The sequence below is a fragment of the Oxyura jamaicensis genome, chromosome 3 (genome assembly GCF_011077185.1).
Source record: "Oxyura jamaicensis isolate SHBP4307 breed ruddy duck chromosome 3, BPBGC_Ojam_1.0, whole genome shotgun sequence".
Taxonomy (NCBI): domain Eukaryota; kingdom Metazoa; phylum Chordata; class Aves; order Anseriformes; family Anatidae; genus Oxyura; species Oxyura jamaicensis.
Window position 1 is genome coordinate 13,979,374 of NC_048895.1, and position 19,863 is coordinate 13,999,236.

Sequence of the window (19,863 nt, forward strand, 5' to 3'; positions counted from 1 at the left end):
CTGATGGTCAGAGACCAGTTGATTTATTGGGGCTTTTTTTTTATTATTATTATTTTTTTTTTTTTCCTACAGCCATCACATCTTTCCCCAGAGCAGGGTTTGCTCAAGCAGCCCTGCTGTGAGGCAGATTGCTGCTTTCAATGAGGCGCAGGTGTACCAGGTCCAGCATGGCCAGGAAGGGTCAGAAGGAGGTGGAGAGGTGTTAGCCCTCTGGAGACGGGGCTTTGGGTACAAGTACACTCCTGCAGACGAGGCGTGCAAAGCTTTCCGCAGGAAAACTGCTCGCATTTAACTCTTAGGTGCTGCTCTCCTTCAGGAGAACCTGGGAAAGGGGTGCAGGGATTCGGAGACCTCAGGTCTGCTCCCACATCCTGCACACCAGCGACACAGCCATGGGGGACACTTTCCCGTACAGGCTGGCAGTAAATTCACCGTAACGATGCTTATTGTGGAGCTGATGTCGCAGTGGGGTAGGCACAGCCAGGTGGCTGTGACCATGTGAAGGCTGCCGTGTTACAGCTGCTCTGCGTTGCAGAGTGCTTGCTGTCAAGTGATGGAGGGAGAATTCCCCACTGAAAGTCTCTCTTTTCACGTGGCCACTCCTTCCTCGTGAGCCCAACCTTTCCTGCCCAAGCCCTGTAATGAAGGCAGCCAGGCTAGAGGTGTTTTTTTTCAGTGCTCTGAACAGCGATGCTGCTACCAGCCTGTTGCAAACGGCTGTGAACTTCATCACACAAAGGTGCAGGAGAGCAGCGAGAAGGGTCTAAAAGAGGATACGGCCCGGGTGCCGTGCCCAGATGGGAGTGGGACTTTTGGGAGGCTGCTGCAAAGGAAAAGCTGCGTGTTGCTGAAGTGCGGAGCAGCTTTCAGGCTGGGTTTGCTCGCAGCATGCTGCCAGCCTAGAGGAGAGCTCCTTCAGCCTGGAGGAGCTCGTGGCAGAGCGGAGGCTAAAAGGCTGCTCTCTCCCCATCTGAAGCTCCGGAGCTGGGGGCCAGAGCACGAGCTGGCAGCAGGAGCTCTCTCCTACCAGCTTGTAAAGCCCAGGATTAGGGGAGAATCTCAAGCTCCCTTCTCCAGACAGAAGGCAAATGTCTCTGCAACCCTCTTAGCCTTGCTGCAGGCAAAAACTGGGGTTTTACAGCACTGAAGGCTGGAAGAAAGGCTTGGCTGGGGACTGGATCTAAACGTCCCCATCCCCAGACCCCGTCCCTTGGCTGGGGTCTGGATCTAAACTGAGCTTGCCTCAAAGGGACCATGCAGCCCCTTGCAGGATTTCTCTTGTGACTGCAAAAGCAACTGCTGGCACTTCGGGGAGCTTCTGGGGAGTGAGCTGGGGGCTGGCTCTGCTGGCTAGCTCCAGCTCTACCTGAAAGCCTTCAGGCAGCCAGATCTGGGGGAAAAAATGAGCTTTGGGTCTGCCCTGTGGTGTAGGGTTGATGCTTACGGGCAGGGCTGTGCTGATCCAGGGCGGTAGCTCGCGGTTCGTCACCACACGTGTACAGCCAGCTCGTGCGTTTGCTTTTCTTGTTGATGGCCTGGCTGGGAAATGCAATTGAGACACCTTAATGAAAAGCTAACAAAGTTGGCTTTGAAGGGAAGGCTGGCATTCTGGTAGCCTTGCTTCTCGTTAGAGAATAATATGAATGGTTTGTCTGGGAATATTCCTACTGCTGGGTTTGCAGCAGCCTGCTGACCATGGGCCGAGACCCATGCAAATGCCAAGCAAGAGGGTCTCCAGGGACCGAGCTGTTTATTTTGGACTGTGCAAATAAAGAAATGCTGCTAATTTTACAGCAGCTGCTTCTCAGAGAGATTTGGAGTGTCAGGCTCTGGTTGCGTATGCGTAGCCAGCATGTTGTGACCAAGCATTTTCTAACCCTCTGTAATTCCTGAGCCTGCTGCTAATAACGCTGATTATGAATTTGTTCCAGTAGGAAGGGTGGGGGGTACCCAAATCTTTTTTGATGACCGCACCACAGAATGTTGGAGAAAGTCCAGCGTAGGGTTGCTGGATGCTATGGCCACTCAAAGAAGGTTGCCTGCACATTGCCAAGGCTGGTGTGTTTTTCCTTATTAAGCTCCAGCCCTTCTCCACCCATCTGGGCTCTCCAGAAAAGCTCCACGTCTCTTGTCTCCTGCTGTCTCAGGGAAAAATGTTGTTGGTACATGGAGAGCTGCATGGAAAGGCCAGAAAGATGGATTGTTCAGATGCAAGCCTCTAGGCTTTGTTCCTCCTGTTTAACGAAATATGGGACTTGATTAAAAAAATATATTTGTGTTAGAATGTTTGAAAGGGAAGAACATGGCAAATAAAGTTCAAGTGACTTATTAATCTGATTTAGTGAGTAGGTTTTTTTTTTTTTTTCTGGCTGAGACTTCCAGTGCTCAAATCCTTTTAAGACTGCAGAGTTGGTCCAAAGTATGATGGGACTCTTCTATTCTTTATGACCTAAATCAGTGACCCAAAGCATAATATTTTCTCTAGAACCATCTGTTTTCTCCTCTTGCCAAGGGGATTTCACAATGCCTGGTTGCTCTGAATAATTGTACATGTGCAAGGATATGACTTGCCACAGGGAGAAAATTAACTGAACAAGGGCAGGTGGATGCTTTGAGTTTTCTATAGATTGAAACTACTACCCTTTAGAAAGAGAGGGTGAAGAACCACAGAGCTGAGTAATATTTTATGCCCACACTAGATTTTTCTTAAGCCTACATATTTTTGAGATTAATTAATTAATTAAATGCTTAGGAGTTATCTGGGATAAATAGAGTAGATACCAAGCCAGCTTGTGTTTTGACAGCCCCTTTATCAAACATCTCCAAGAGTCGGTTTGAAGCAGAGTGAAACACGGCTGGGATTACAGATGTTGGGTGACTAATTAATGCTTCGGCTAAACTTCAATGACCATGAATGCACATCTGTTTCAACTTAGCTATCTGCAAAATGGCATACAACAAGGTACTCTTATTTGTAAACATCATGTTTTGATTTGTTTTTTGCTTAAGATCTGTAAGCGATGACTAGAGCCTGCATTATTGGGAAGCAGAAGGTCTCCGGGGACTGTGACTTGGGGAGCAATGTTTGGGGTTTCTGACTCCAGCAGCAAGAGCTTGTGGTAGCATTAGCAGGATTTCCAATGCAAACAATTCCTGTATTTTAAATTGAGCTTCATAGAGGAGACACGCTTTTTCTTGTTCATCTTATCTGTTCCTATCACCCAGCTCTCTGAATCGCTCACTTCCTGCTCCGTGTATCTTTTGCCTTACTTAATTAGAAAATTGGGAGGGGGCTGCGGCAGAGAACAACAATTCCCAGTGAGGAGATGCCATTTACATATAACTGTCTTAATATATTTTCAGTATTATTCTTCCCTCCCAATAATCCCACTACAGCATTCTTCAATAAAAGTAAATCGAGCGGAGGGCGTTCATCCATCGTTACAACATCTCTGTAAGGAGTAGATCCTGTAACGTGGGTGCAAGATGGTACTCACTCCTCCAGACACTTCTTCCTTCGCACACTGCCTGTCCCTGCATAACGAGCCCCTGCCCTGATGAGGAGGGGTGATTTCTGCATCATAAGGAGAGGGGTGGTGGTGATCAGGCGCTCCTTTTGGAGGAGGCGTTGGTGTGTCCCTGTTGGAGGGTAAATGCTTCTCCCTGGGAACGCCTGGCTGTACATTTGCAGTCAGCAGTGCTGGCTGTGTAGCCAGCCTGGTTCCCGGCTGTGCTGAGAAACAAGCCCTCTTCACGAAGGAAGAGGGAAGGTGAGCTTTGCCACCCCTCTGGGGTCATGTCTAAGTACAGGTGACAGCTGGGACGCTGTCACTGGATGCAGCCTTTAGCACAGACAGGCTGGTCTGCAGCTCCAAGCGCGTGCAGCTAAGCATCTGGCACTAAGGGACAGTCGTGGCACTGAGGGACAGGGTTTAGTGATGGGACTCCATAGGTTGGGTTGGTGGCTGGACTTGATGATCTTGAAGGTCGTTTCCAGCCCAGATGATTCTGTGATTCTGTGATCTGTTGGGCCTGGCGCTATGTTTACTGGAGACCAGGCAGATGGCAAATGCTGGGGCAAGACCTTCCAGGTATTACAGAGATGTTGCCTCTACCTCCTGTTCATGTCCTCATCTCTGGTATGGAGTTGAGAATATCACCCCTCTCTTAAAAGTTGAAATCTTTCACGACTAGGCTCTTCTTGGTTTTGTTTCTGGGGTGTTGTTTTCTTTTTATGAGCAAAACCTGTTCAGCCTTATGTAGGCTTCAGCAAGGTAAAGGTATCAACATGCTCATTTTCCTCTCTTCATAGAAGCATTTTTAAGTACTGCGTGATTAAATTAACTTGGAATGGAGAAATGTAGTATGGCAAAGGCTCTCCTTGAGGAGAAAATATAGCTTTAATAACTAGGAATCTGGCTTTTATTGCCTAGTAAAGTTGAGAATTTAACACTGAGCATGCTCAGGTTTTTGCACTAAGCATCTCTATGTAATTTAAGGCATCTGCTCTGTAGTTTTATGCACTGTTAACTAACTGCAAACCTCTTTAACAGCTCCCCGACACTGCTGGAAAATCCTGAGGCAGGACAAGGGCAAGTACTGCTGTCATGCCTGATGACTGATGTTGTAAATGGAGTGAGAAAGGCCCTTGCAGGGGAAGCCAGCAAAGCTGACCTAGTGGGAAAAGAGCACAGGGACAGGCTTCCTCTCAAAGCATGCCAAGAGAGCCATGCTTGGATGCATATGGGGCTCTTTCCAGTTTTGGGAAGGTGCAAAGTGATGCGCTGTGGAAGAAATGGCTCCAAAATCATTAATTAAAGACTGCCCTTCTGGTGTGCCGTATGACCAAGGTACCGTTAAGAGAAAGGTTTTGCCAAGGCTTGAGCTTGCTTTGTGCAGATATGGAGTAGATGCTTGGGGGGGGGACTGTGAGCAAGAAAAGGCTGTAAAATATGTCCTTTACAGTGAACAACAATATTCCAAAAAATGATTGGAGGATAGTAGATTTCCCTGTCCCCTCCTGCTCTTACCCTGAATTGCAATGTGTGAGTGCTCCATCATTTTGAAATGTGAAACACTTCTGCCAGCCGTGAAGCAAAATAACAGGTTCTAATTAGATGAGAAACAAGAAAATACAACTGAAGAAATAAGCTTTCGGAAAAGAGAGAGAAAATGGCATTAAACATCTGTGTAGCTGAAAGGGGCAGGTGCTAGCCCACTGATAACATCTGATACAATCCTCGCTTGGATAGCTGAACTAAAGATTTGTACGTGGAAAGCTGCAGTGGTCATAACACAGTTAGGGCTCATTAGATGGGTCTTCTTGAGTAACAGGGTAATTTGATTATACATTTGGGAAAGGTGGGAAATACATTGGATGGAAAGGAAGATCTGGTGTCTCTGGTCAGCCTCAGTGCATCTTTCTTTTTGTCTCTGCAGGTTGAGGACGTTTGGGACCTGCTCGGTGGAAGCGGCCATGTCGCAAGCAACTCACCCACCCACCTTCCTGGTGAATTTCCAACTCCTGAGCATTGTGGTGGTGCTGCTCATTCATGCAGATGGCATATATGCAGAAAGCCCCAGTGAAGTGCCTGCAAACAAGTCTGAGGAGTGCACAGGCTCGTACATCTGCAAAAAGGGTGTGATTTTACCAATATGGGAACCCCAAGACCCCTCGTTCGGTGACAAAATAGCTCGGGCAACAGTGTATTTTGTAGCGATGGTGTACATGTTCCTGGGAGTATCCATCATAGCTGACCGCTTCATGTCCTCCATCGAAGTCATTACATCCCAAGAGCGGGAAATAACCATCAAGAAGCCCAACGGCGAGACCAGCAAAACCACAGTGAGGATCTGGAATGAGACCGTTTCCAACCTCACGTTGATGGCCTTGGGCTCCTCCGCTCCTGAGATCCTTCTGTCTGTTATCGAAGTGTGTGGTCACGGCTTCACCGCAGGGGACTTGGGGCCAAGCACAATTGTTGGAAGTGCTGCATTTAACATGTTTGTCATCATTGCAATCTGTGTTTATGTTGTTCCTGATGGAGAGATAAGAAAGATCAAGCACTTGCGAGTGTTTTTTGTTACAGCAGCCTGGAGCATCTTTGCCTACACTTGGCTTTACATTATTTTATCTGTGTCTTCTCCTGGTGTTGTGGAGGTTTGGGAAGGCTTGCTCACCTTCTTCTTCTTCCCTATCTGTGTGGTGTTTGCCTGGATAGCTGACAGGAGACTTTTATTTTACAAGTATGTCTACAAGAAATATCGAGCTGGCAAGCAGAGAGGCATGATTATTGAGCATGAGGGTGACCGGCCCTCCTCCAAAGCTGATATTGAGATGGACGGAAAGGTTGCTAACTCTCACGTGGAGAACTTTTTGGATGGGACACTGGTGTTGGAGGTAGATGAAAAAGACCAGGATGATGAGGAAGCCAGGAGAGAAATGGCTCGGATCCTGAAGGAACTGAAACAAAAACACCCTGACAAGGAAATTGAGCAGCTTATAGAGTTGGCCAACTACCAGGTCCTAAGTCAGCAGCAGAAGAGCAGGGCCTTTTACCGCATCCAGGCCACTCGGCTCATGACAGGAGCTGGCAACATCTTGAAGAGACATGCTGCAGACCAGGCCCGCAAAGCCGTCAGCATGCATGAGGTCAACAGTGAGGTGGCAGAAAATGATCCCATCAGCAAGCTCTACTTTGAGCAGGGTACCTACCAGTGTCTGGAGAACTGTGGCACCGTCGCCCTGACCATCATTCGCCGGGGCGGCGACTTGACCAACACGGTGTACGTTGACTTCCGGACAGAGGATGGGACGGCCAATGCTGGCTCTGACTATGAATTCACTGAAGGGACAGTGGTCTTCAAGCCTGGGGAGACCCAGAAGGAGATCCGTGTTGGCATAATCGATGATGACATATTCGAGGAGGATGAGAATTTCCTGGTCCATCTCAGCAACGTCCGCGTGAGCACTGAGGCCTCAGATGAGGGCATTCTTGAGGCCACTCGTGTCCCAGCGCTTGCATGCCTGGGCTCACCGTCTACTGCCACTGTCACCATCTTTGATGATGACCATGCTGGCATCTTCACCTTTGAGGAACCAGTAACGCATGTCAGCGAAAGCGTGGGGACCATGGAAGTGAAAGTGTTGCGAACCTCCGGCGCGCGAGGAAATGTTATTGTGCCCTATAAAACCATTGAAGGCTCAGCCAAAGGTGGAGGAGAGGACTTTGAAGACACCTGCGGGGAGCTGGAGTTCCAGAACGATGAGATAGTGTAAGTGAAGGTTTCATTTGTTACTTACAATCTGTCATTCTCCTGAAATTAAATGCACATGGCTACCAGAGCTGCACTGGAGGTGTGTGGGTGCCAGTGAGTTGCATCAAGCTGTGAATGGTCTTGTGTGCTTTAGGGAGCCTGAAATGCTGTGTTCCTGCCTTCCTAGCACATCAGACAGTAGCAGCTGCTTAGGGGCACTCCACCCTTCCAGCAGCAGGGAGATGGAACTGGTTTGTGAGGCTAGCCTCCCACCCTCTACCCATGAGCCAAGCAGATCTCCATAGTCTTGGCTCTACAGCGTAGGAGAGAACACCACTGAGCTGGCTGTTTCCTCCATCTCCAGGCAGTCACCTGTCTAAATCAAGTGCGTGAATTGTGGTAACCACTTCCCCTTGACTGAGCTCACTTGGGATAGGAACGCAGTCTGTTCCACTGGTACTCACTTTCAGTTGGCTTTGGAGAAAGCCACCTCTTCCTTCTCCTTTCCTAAGGGCCTGGGTGACTTTCTAATGCATGCCCTGATAAACTATTGTCATGCAAAGAAACTTCATGGTTAGAATGCAACTGTCTCTTTGCAAATAAAAATAATAATAAATAAAAAGAAAAGGAGGCTGAAAGCTGGTGGAGGCTAGTCCTGAGTATTGTTAGGCAGCAGGTGGAAAAACTGTGCTGTAGCCTTGTTTATCACGTTATGTGGAGAATGTCAATCAGCCCAGTAAATCACAGTTGAAAACATCTACCCTTGGCTATGTTTTAAAGATATTTTCTTGCCCAGTTGTGGCTCTAGGAGAGCAAAAGCTGGGACTTGCGTTGCTCCAGCCTCAGGCTCTTCCTGCAGTGAAGTCTGTGCCTACAGACCAGGCCCTGCCAACTGTAGACTCTGTAGCAAACAAACACTGAGTAGGACTTGGAGCAGTCCCTGATAAAGGTCACTCTCTGTCAGGAGCGCTAAAAGGTGGCTTGGCTGTGGCATCTTTTACAGCTGGTCTCTCAGGAGCCAGGGCAGCCCAAAGATGGGGGTGGAGAGTGGGCCTGATGTTCTGTCCATTATTTGTACCTGCTCCATGTGAACGGGGAGAAAAAAAACTCCTGGAAGCAGCAAGATGTAATTCTTAGGCGAGGTATTAGACCACTCAGTGCTTCAAATTCTCAGAAATAATTGAGCAAGAACTTCACAGCTCCAGCATTTTGGAGGCCAGAACGTGCATGCTGCTCTTACTAGGGTCAAAAGCACATGATGTGGTATTATTCCTGGTCTGCGCTCCTGAACGATAACTGTAGTAGACAGGAACTCAGTTATTTGATTTGATTTGAATCTTTTTTTTTCCTTGTGAGGGAAGCAGGAAGGTGTCTGCAGAGATGCAGTGAACTAGGCTATAAGGACATCCCCTGAAGGCTCTTTACTTTTTAACCAGGTCACTCGCTGCTAGCAAAACTGGGCTGCCGTCAGGAAGACCTTGATGTTTGATTTCAGTTCCCCCAAGATGCAACGTGATTACGTGGCTCTGAGGCAGCACTCAGAGGGGCTCGGGCTTCCCCCTTGTCCTGGAGCCAGCACTCTTGCTGAGATATCTGAGATATCTGATGTGGGGCTGGGCTATGCGGCGGCGCTGCTTTCCCTCTGCCGGCACGGCACCGCGTCCCGCCGTGCTGCTGCTGGTGGACTTTCCTCCACTGAACTCTTTGCTGTCGGCTTTTGTCAGCAGCGTAGTAAGTAGGGGGTGTGCTGGAAGTGGGCTGGCCACATCCTGTCAGGGCTTTGCCCTGGCCTCTCAGGGAGTGCTGGTGTGCCCTCTCTGCTGCAAGCCTCTCCCTTCCTTTTCTAACAGGCTATCTGCATGTGCACGCCAAGCGAGATATGGGGAAAACAGCTTTCTTAGAAAGCTGAGCGTGGTTTTTTGTGTGCAGATGCCAGGGCATTGCCATCATGTCTCTATTGTCTTTAAACAATCTCCCCCCAGTACCACCGGGAGGGAGAAACAGCATGTGGGAAGCACCAGCGTGCAGTTTAGGACTTGGCAGCCTGGAGCAGAAGAGAGTTCGGTGGATGGAGTGAGAGGAGGTGGCAGCTGCAGGACCATGTGTTTACCAAAGGGCTTGTTCAGGTGGGAGAAGACACACACATACCTTAGTACTTTGGGAGAAGGATGGCAGTGATTTTACAATTTGCCATCTGTCCACGTGTCCGGCCGGTAGTAGGCATCCATCTAACACATAGCTGCTACAGACCCTGTTCAGGTGTTGGATGGTATGAGCTGACTTGCAGAAGAGTTCCCACAAGTCCACGTTTGCCTGGGTGCAAGTTCAGGACAGCCCTGCAGCACAAAGACAGCGTGGTCCTGAAGCTGAGGTGCTGCTTAGGGGCATCCTCTCTCGCCTCCCTGCAACTGCCTCCTATTCCTGACAGGAACAGGGAAGATGGCTAGCACAATATGTGGACTGTTAGTTTAGTTGGACTGCTAGTTACTTGGACTGGAGTTAAGGCCTGTTTGCCACGTCATTGTTAGTGTTGTGCTTCAGCTAAATCTTAGCTATGTAGAATCGTGCAATTCTGCAGCATATTTGACCCAAAGTTCTAAAACTTCAATATTTCCCATTCTGTGGTGGCCAAGAGATCGCTTTGCTGCCCTTTCTTCAGTGTCTCTTCAGCTGTCATTCAAGGCTGTATCGATCAGCTCTATAAAATTGAGCAAGGTATGTTTCTCTGGGTCTCTAACAACGAAGGTAGGGCAAGTGCAGGAGGACAGAAAGATGAAAGAAAACCGTGTGCAAGTCTCTGTTATTAGAGGGCTTGCTTTCTGGTTAAGACCCAGTAAAATTAGGAACTGCTGGGAGGGAGCTGATCTTCTGGAAATCTTCCTCCACTTCCTAAAAGGCCCAATTACATAACATGCTATTTGTTCACAGAGTCCAGAGAGAGTTTCCCATTTTGCAATCTGTTGATGTCTCCTTTCCCAGAACACACAAAATAGCAATGTAAGTGCCAAAGAGATGTACAAAAAGAGACGTACAGTGGAGAAGATATTGGTCCCCCTGTGGAATACTTTATCCTGACAGCTATGTGGGAAAGCTATAGATGTCCAACTTGTGTCTCTGCAAGGCTAGCATCTTGGTGATGCTCCACAGGCACCTGGGGTTCCAAGACATCCATAGGTGCTACAATATAAGTTTAAGAGAGACCCTCTCTTCTGGAGCCATCCTTAGCAAGGTGATTCTGGCTTTGCCTTGCATCTCTGTTAAAGATTAAAGCTTTCTTGATGAGAAGATGAACTAGTAAGATGTGGCTCTCTACTGGCTCTTCCTGCCCACCCACCTGCCCCAAGTGTCGTAATCACAAAAGAGGTCAGTGGTTCATCTGGCCAGTGTGTTTTTTCTCCTGACTGAACGCCAAATAGTTCAAAAGGAGTCCACCCTCCTGTCTCAGAGGAGGAAGCTATCGTTACCCCAGCTGATGAGATCTCTTCTCCTTGCTGTCTTGAAACATCAGGAGGTGCATCTCTTCCAGAGATGTCTGCAAAGAGGTATGAAAACTGTGTGTTCTTTCGTGGTCAAGAAATAGCAGCTTCCCTCGAGCTGACATCGCAGCTAGAGAGCTATTACAAACTGCACTCTGGATGTCTGCCCCCACACACCACAAGCAGAAAAGTTTTTACTGCATTAAAAAGTCAGTGAGGAAGATGTTACGTAAAATTATATAGCTAACAAATTGTATTGTTACTTCACCTATAAGGTTACACCTGTAAATGCATCGTCAATCTTATGTTAATACATCTTGTTGTATTAATACATAAAACACATAGTTTAGCTGCTTTTATACAAGGTGTCTGCTGCAGGCTTAGGGAGTGAAATTCTTGGCCCGTCGTATATGACTCGTCCGAGCCAGCTTTGGCATTTCTCTGGAAGCAAAGTTCTAGGAGTCAAATACTAGCAGTGACACAAACACCAGCTAAACCATATGTTTTTTATGGAAAATGTCCCCAGAGATCATATAGCCTCCCTCCCAAGAGCTCTTTAAAAATGTCGATGTCAATAAATATAGATTGTGGCGGGGGGAACCAAGCAGTACTGCTTTTTTAAGTTCCCCTTTTCTTTTCCAGAAGAAGTTGGGTGAGGTATTTCTACAGAAATAGCAAAAAATAAAATCCTGACTCAGCCCTGGGACCTCTCTAGCTCAGATTTGTATCCATGGCGTGCAGCTTCAAAGGAAAAATGAAACCTCCAGCACAGCCAGCCTTGCATTAGGACTCGGTCGAGGAGAGAGGAGCATCCCAATGTGGCAGACTGGTATAAACTAGGCTGAAGGAGAAGCAAGCAAGCATTCCCCTTCCACCAAGAGCTGGTTGTCCCCTCTCCAAGAGGGAAAGATGCAGCTGTAGTGGGGTGAGCTCTCACTTCTTTCTCCTCTCTCTGTTCACAAAATGTTTAGTCTTTCCTGGACACTCCCAAACTGTTAGTCTTAATGTCTTCCACCCATGAGTGTCTCTTTTAAAACACTCTGTTTTTGTCTCAGTTGCACCCAGGGAAATAAGGCCGCATGGTGGTCACAGGCCTTCCCCTTTCCCCTGCACCCAGCTGCCTGCAAGTGCTTAAAGGCTAATTCTTGGGTGCATAATTGAAGAACAGCCACAAATGGTGACCCCACACTGTGGTGTTTGCTGCTTTGCACCTTATGGATTGATACCTCAGTGCAGGAGGAAGAAACCAAACAGGCCTGAAATACTTTCTTCAGGGGGATTGACCTGAATTTTGGCTTCCCGTTGTGTTTAGAGCAGTCTGAGCCTTCCAACACCAAGCAGAAAAGCAAAACAGTTTGGGGATAGGTTGTTTGGCATGAAAAAAAAAAAAAAAAAAAAGGAAATTCACTACTGCAAGATGAAAATGTGAGTGCCCACAGTACCTACAGGTTCATCAGTCAGGAAGCCTGGCCTGGTCTGAGGATGGAAAATCCCTGAGGGTGGCAACTCCTCTTACTGCGCGTCGCAGAGAGGATGGAGAAAGAAATGCTGGTAGGGGCCTCAAGGAACAGGGAGATGCTGCCTGCAGCCGAAACCCTGTGATGTACAGGGCTGGGTGCTGGATTTCAGGTTCTCAGATGCCTCAGGAGCACCACTGAAGGTCTGAGCTTGGAAATTGCCTGTGCATTGGTGAGCCTCCAGCTGCACACTGGATGGTCACATTTAGACCTGGCTTGCACTTGCTATTCTCCTGTGCACGCAAGCCAGGCATGGAGTGATGTGGACACCACATGTATACACACAGGCTGAAAAAAAAAAAAATACATTCCCAGGTCTGAAGCCCGCAATGTACATTCGCAGAACTGTGTCTCTGTGTGTCTTATGAGCTGATCTGGTCCTCCCCAGAGTAAAGCCAGTGGGTGTGCTCCTGCGGCAAGTCATCACAGCGTTGTAGGACAAGCCCTGCCTGTGGCTTGCCTGGGGAGGGTGAGCGCGGGATGCAGTCTGTGCTGCTTGCCCAAATAAGTCATTCTGCGTGTGCATGAGATCTAGGAACTTGATTTGATGGTGTCCCCTGTGGAGGGGATTAGGCAGCGAGGCTGCGTTACTGGATGAAGCAAGTTGTGCCAGCACGTCACTTGGGGGAACAGGGAGAAAGAGAGGTGAGGACAAGAGTGGTTAGCTGAAGGACTGATACGGTTTTTGTCCTTGAAAAACCAATGTTTCCTTATTTGTAATGAGCTGTTGTTGGCAATTTACCGCTGCCAGCTGCATCTCTGTGGTTGATTAAGGGAGCTTGGATCTTAAATATGTAATAACTCTCTGAAAGCCATTGAGAGGCAGTTATTAGCTTCATCAGGGCTTGCGTACACATCCGCTGTGTTCCTTTATGAAAAGGCTACCTATTAAATGCATTGTAGTAATTTATAAAACACAGGATCTAGGCTTGTTTTAAGAAATTAAAGCAGCAATCCTACCAAAGCCTGTTGGCATGGGAAAGAGTTACCCTGGAGAACAGCACGGCTCCTCAGCTCCTTGCTGGGGAGGCGAGAGCAGGGGGCAGGAGAAGCCCTGTCCCGCTCTGCAGTCTACTTTCCTTCCCTGGCACATGCTTGAATGCTGCTGGCAGTGGCACTGCACCAGCTGTGGCACACAGGTCTTATCGACAGAGCAGGGACCCATCCCTCTCCCTCCTGTGCAAATGTGGCAAGTCCTCGAGCAGCGAAAGGTAAAGGCAACCCAAAAAAGTGTGCAGGACTCAGACACAAGTGTCGAGTTCAAATTGTGCCCCTGCCTTGGGAATCAGCCTTCTTCCCTCCGACACCTTGCCTCCGGGTCTGACCTCAGCGGATGGCACTTAAGCAGTTTTGTGGGCTTAAAGCAAGACTGAGAGAACAAAAAGCAGACAGCTGACCACATCCAAGCATTTGTGCAGATGGGCAGAGAAGCACCTGCCACCATCCGAAGCCTGCAAAGTGGAGAAGCTGGACCTACAGAAAAGCCACCAAGTCAGAAACAGATCCCCAGCCTGGTCTTGCTGAACCACTTTATTTCCACAGCACTCCCAGGTCAGGAGCTTTGATTAAAGGTTGGTCTCTCACAGCCACGGTGTTGGTGAAGGTCTCTCTGCCCTGGAACTGCTGGGTATGCTCTCTGCTTTGTCACGGGCATGGTTGCAGGGAAGGTCAGCCCTCTCCACATCTAACACCATTGAGCCTGAGGGCATCTGGGGAGATATCAAAAAGTCTGCTAATAATGCTTCTGACACTGACATTGGTGGCATTGCGCTGGCTTCCAAGAATGGCGATGCTAGATGCTGGGCGACAACAAGTAATAGCGGCATTCTCCGCTTTAAAAATATCTTAGTGTAAGGGAAAAAGTATTCCCACTGCTGTGCAAGTGAGAGGGTGACCAGCATGTGCCTCCGCTGTCCAGTCCCTATATGGCTCCATTTCCATAGTGTCTGGATGCCTTCCTACACAATCTGAGCGACAATTAAATGTGCCTGGCAGTGGGAAACAGAGCCCTGATGAAGAACCAGGGCACAGACTGGAATCCCCGCGATCGGAGCAAAGCCCTTTCCAGAGGATGTCCTCCCAGTGCAGATGCTCTCAGCCCTTCAGTTTATGCCTACCCTTTCTCCCCAGCACTGGCCCCTGAGCACACGAGAGATAAGGGCAAGAAACGTGCCTGGAGACTGCAGATGCTGTGCTCCAAGACACACTGGTTTCGTTGGGAACGATGAAGATCTGAGATGAGATGTCTTTGGCTCGTGCAGGTGGGGAGCAGGGCTCGCCTGGTACCGAGAGCCTGCAGAGGGCTTTGCATTTGCTTGGTTCAGTAGATCTGCATTCACACTTCAGGCCTGCTTGTTGAAATTTATGTTCCTCCTTAGTGACTGGATGTGTGATGGGACCTAGGGGGATAAGCTATCACTCCTACACAGGGAAAGACTAATATAAACAAAGTCGGTATCAATGGCCCAGGCACAAATGATCCTACCACAGGGGAAAGGGAGGGAAGTGTAACAGGAGATTTACCTGACTCACAAGCTCTCCAGTGACCTGGAACTTGGAAAGAATCATACCAAAAAAAAAAACAAAAACCACAGAAAATAGGTCGGCTGAGTAGGGAAGAGTGTAACAGAGCAGCGTGGGTGTGTCAGGTCAGAGTCAGGTTGAGCAGGAGCTGGTCAAGCATTAGAGGAGAAGACATCCTGCCCACACATTAGAGCAGAGGGAGAAGGGGAAGGGAGCTGAACATCACACCCCACTGAGAAACATAATTCTCCTTGGATGTGCTTCAGTCTGTGCTCATGGAGCTATCAGGAGACAACCTCCAGGAAGACCACAGGTGAAGAACTGAGATAATTTAACCCACCTGTCCTCAGAGTAAGCGTGGATACTGACATTGAGCCTCGTGTTGGTAGGGGAATGCCCAAGGGGCTCTCAGAGCTGCTGGCTGTCCCCTTGGAAGTTTTCCTGGGTGAGAGGTGAGATCTGCGGGCAAGCTCCAGAGCCGCCTTCAGCAGCAGTTCAGACGGATTATGTCTGCTTCTGTACCTGGAGGAGCTTCGAATAAATCAACACATTATTTGTAAGTACCTTGAAGATAATGAGGAGATGAATAACAGCCAGCAGAGATTTGTCAAGAACAAATCTTATCAAGCCAACCTAATTTCCTTTTATGCCAGGTTTTTGGGTACAGGAGAAGGAGCGGTTGTCACGTAACTCAGCTTCAGAAGGGCTTTTCATGTTGCCTAGCTTAGTGCTGCTAGGAGGAAGCGCTGGCTAAGTGGGCCACTGGGGTGATGGGGTCAAACCTGTCTGAAAAGAGAAACGTGGCACTGGATGGGAGTGAAAAGGCGTTCAGCGGGTGCTCACCCTGAACTGGAGCTGGTTGGGAGCAGAAAGAAAAAGTTTGTTGTTGAAGCGTGCAGGTAGTGTGGACAGGTTGGAAGCATTATCAAAGCCAACATGGGGATTTAGAGAGATGGGCTGAGAGGAAGCAGGGTGCTGTAAAGACAAGTGCTTGTGCAAGAACTGCCACAAGCACAAATTTAAGTGTGGGGGGGGAGCGACTGAGGCAGGGGCTGCCATCGTGACCCAGCAGCCAAATCTGAGCTCACAATGTCATGCTTTTGCAATGAATGAGGCCGACGTCATCCCGGAGATATTCACCAACTCCAGAAGAAGCTGGGGAGAGTCCAGAGGAAAGTGCAGAAGATGACTGGTGGTCTGAGAAATGTGACCCACGGAGAGAGGCTGCGAGAACTCAGACTGTTTAATTTAGACAGCAGCCTAGGGAAGAGCTAAGCCTTGAGCTATGTAAAGGGCAATCCATGTCTGCAGGGTCTTGAGGCAGCAGCTGAGGCAATTCAAATTAGACAGGAAGGAATTTCCTCCGAGTACATATGGGTCCACCCAGGAGTGGCTCGGGGGAGTGGGTAACCTCTGTCAACAGCAGAGGTCAATGTAGAGGCACTGGTTGAAGATTTACTGGAGGTGCTCAGCATGTTGTCTCTTTTAGGACAGGACTGGGGCAGATGAGGTCTTGGGAACTCTCCTGTTTGTCTGTGATAGCCAGGCAAAAGCAACCATGGTGTGAGCTGCACTTCAGGCAGGTGGCTTCCATCCTGGGTGGTTTTCTGCTGTAAACGGGTCATGGGGTAACATGCAAAGCAACCTACAGAAGGAGCAAAGACCAAACGCGTCCATACACGCGCAACCTTCAGAGCTTCCCTGTGGCCACCCCATCTAGGCCCTTTGCTCACAACAACTATCTGGTACAGGGCCGGTGCTCGCCTGCCGGCTCTCTCCTTTGCTAATAATTAGTTGCAATCCAGGCTTCCCTGCAGGAGAGCCCCATCCCCGTGGGGGAAGAAGCAAGGCTGCACGGATTAAGGAAGCTAATTAGCAGGAAAGAGAGCACTGGTGCTGAAGCCCCAACAACCAACTTTGAAATCTAGATAAGGGAGCAGTATTTAATTATATACAATTAAAGCACCGTGTGTCAGCCCCCTGAGAACTGGCGGTCTTGGAAAGCTCTCCCGAAGGTGCTAATGAACAGATCTGAAGGTGGTGGTGGATGAGGGGCTATGCATTTGAAACTTCACCTGGCAAGCATATTTGATCAGAAGACCTTGGAAAATTCCACTGGGATACCAGCTCCTTATTTCTGCATGGTGTCCTCCCTTTGCCATAGTGGGTAATGGGAACCTGATCCCTTTGGGGCGCTAAATGTGGGGATTGCTCTGCTCTGACACCTAAACACTGAGCAACGGAAACGTGATGAAGAGGAGACAACGCTATCCTGAAAACATAAGGGAAATTGGAGAAGATCACAGGTATACTTGGCCTGAGGCAGAGAAACAGCCTTTGTGGCCTTTTCTCCCAATGCTCAGGAGAAGCCAAAATGCAAGAGACAAAGCTCCTGCCCCTGTGCCTGCCAGCCAGGGCCTCCTGGCATCTCCAGGGAGCACCACGCCGACATTCCCCTGTGCTCCACAGTTCTGCAAGGTTCTCTGAGGTTATTTTCCCACGAGTTTGCTCTAGCCACTAACACAGCTACTTCCCCTTTGCCTCCAGAGCACAAATAGCCCCTGACCTCTGATCCTTTACCTTGCCCTCCCCATGCTAGGAAGGCAGTTTTCTTTCCCTGCAAAGTGTCTGCCTTGTGTTCAGACGCTTACTATTGTGCTCTGGGCTTGCAGAGTCTGCAAGCTTTGTGGGCGGCAAGAGTAGCTTTTATCCCAAAGGTGCTTCTGGGTATTAATGTAGTAAAAAAAAAAAAAAAATGAGGAGGGAAAGCTTGGATGGATCTGTATCATCTGGCAGAGAACTGCAGAGGCACCCTGAAGTTTTCTAAAATTCCTCTCCCTCAGCAACTACGTACAAACCCTTAAGAAAGGCTTTAGCTCAGCCTTGGGTGTGAAAGGAGGTGGTGCCTGCTTTAATTAGCAAATATAAAGTGCCTGAAGGCAGTAAGTTTGAAAAGCACAGCCAAAAGCCTTGAGCTCCTTTTTCTGCATCCTTGTCTCCTGGGATTCTTCTCTCTTGCCTGGTCTTTGTCCCCTGTTTCTTCCAGGTCCATGTGCAGAACCTGTGGGTCACATTTGCAGTGCTGTCACAGACAGCTTCCCTGGTGGTTTGGTTGCTTAAACCTCACCAGAGCTGCAAGCGATGCCAATGCCATGAGGTTTATTTTATTTGTCTGAGTGTTTCTGGTGATGTTTTCCTTTGCAGAGCCAAGAGCTCAACCCTCAGGGGGTTCTTCACTCATTGTGTTTTAGGTGAAAATTAAATTTCTTGTTGAATCCCAGAGCTCCCAGAGTTGGGGTTTTAAGAAAAAATGCTGAATAGAATCCAGAGAGCCCTGTCTGGCCCTTGCTGTGCCAGGGGAGAATTTGCTGTGTTTCTTGGGGGAGAATTGCTCTCTATTCTCCACCCTGCAGAGCTGAAAGGGAAGGTGAGAGGCTCCTCAGTGCCAGTTTTCCTGGGCCTAGAATGAATGAGTGTCTTGGTCTCTTGCGAATATACAAACACATTTCTATAAAGCACTTGCTAATGAACTGAAACAGCAGTTTGTCTTTTCAGTGATTTGCAGGGAGTCAGTAAAAGACTTAACCTGGGGAGCTCGTTACGCTGCTGAAGCAGTGCATTTTTAGTGGAGATCCTGAGAAGCTGTTGGAGAGCTTTGGCAGCACAGGGAGGAGGAGACCTGTGAGAGCAGACATCGATCGCCTCCATGCCAGGCTGTGCTGGTGTGGGCAGCTTTGATTCTCAGCCCTGATCATCATAATCTCACAGCCAGGCTAATTGCATGCTGATACCATGTTGGGACATTCTATGGCCAGGTCTCAGGTGCAAAGTCGAGGAGAGGAAAGTCCATCAGCAGGGTGCAGGCAGCACCACAGCAGCCTACCTGGACCCTTGGCCACACACGTGGTACAAAACCTTCAAAATACATGATAAAAAAGGAAAAATCACATTTGTATGAGTGCTTCCCCCCAGCTGCAAGTGAGTGCTTGCAGAGCTGCAATATGTTTGGGTTCACATCCAAAAGCCCCTTGTCCCACTGAAGCCGAGAGCAAGGCTGGGCTACTGGTGTTTGCAATAGCTACTTGTGAAAAGCTGCTGGGCTCTTGCTACAGTATGAGTTTGACATCCATGTCTTAAATTCACTGAGCTGGTATTGCACAAGTTTCAGCTTCAGTGTACTTGCAGGGAGAGCCCTGGCTTGGCACTAGGCAGCCACGGTAAAAGTAATAAAGAAAAGAGAATTCTTCAGGCCTTGCCAAGAAAAATCGCCGTCAAGGCCAACTTGATTTCAAATGGTGCATGGAAAAGGGAGAGCTAAAGTGGTCTGTACTGTCCTGTTATTGATCAGCATTTTGGTGCCAAGGTAGCCACGCTTTGTGTGGGTGGCTATATCCATGTACCCATAAGAGACAGAAAGGAAAAAGGTAATGTGAAAAGCTCCATATTTGTGATTGTGTCGATGACTTCTGTCCCAGCTAGAGCAGAGGTTTAAAACTGCTTTGCTGTAAATCAGGGGAAAATACTGATTTTTGTGAATAGTATTTACCTAGGGAAGAAAGCTTTTACTCTTGAGGAAAGTTGCAAGTGCATAAATTAGTTTGGCAGTCTGAAGAAATTAACTGAACTAGGAGTTGTGATTTATTTATTTATTTATTTTATTGCTTCACAGAAAATTCAAGTCATGGCTTGAACCAAACTTTAATACATTAACTCTGGAAACTTAAGCGGGGTCTGAATTTCAGGCAAATGCTTTAAAAATAATAATAATAATTAAAAAAAAAAATGTCAGAAGTCAAAGCAATAACACTTCAGGATCTCAATGTCTCAAAAAAAAAAAAAAAAAAAAAAAAAAAACATAAAAAATACGGTTGTAGGTTTAAAAGGTATATTTTATGTCGTGCAGCTTGTGCAACAGCTCCTTCCGAGCAGTGAGTTGCTTCTAGCACCCTTGTTATGTGACAGGGAATCCTGCAAAGGAGCGTGGAGGAGTTGCAGAGCTGCTTTGCACCCGGAGCTGAGCGTGGAGATGTCCACCAGCAGCTGTGGGGAGCAGGGCACAGAGCCCTTTGGTTCGTGGCATGAGCTTTATT

At 48.3% G+C, this 19,863-nt stretch overlaps 1 protein-coding gene and 1 long non-coding RNA gene across 8 annotated transcripts in view; both read left to right on the forward strand.

The window, feature by feature from the left end:
• Positions 1-19,863, forward strand: part of SLC8A1 (solute carrier family 8 member A1) — a 101,008-nt gene that overhangs the window by 18,822 nt on the left and 62,323 nt on the right. For all 7 annotated transcript variants that reach the window (XM_035322915.1, XM_035322909.1, XM_035322911.1 and 4 more), the window contains exon 2: positions 5,440-7,275. In XM_035322915.1, the coding sequence (XP_035178806.1) occupies positions 5,440-7,275 (1,836 nt within the window). The remainder of the gene's footprint in view (positions 1-5,439; positions 7,276-19,863) is intronic.
• LOC118165053 lies at positions 15,188-19,529 on the forward strand. Its single transcript, XR_004749836.1, has 2 exons — positions 15,188-15,329; positions 15,427-19,529. It is a non-coding gene; the product is annotated as an uncharacterized LOC118165053 (long non-coding RNA).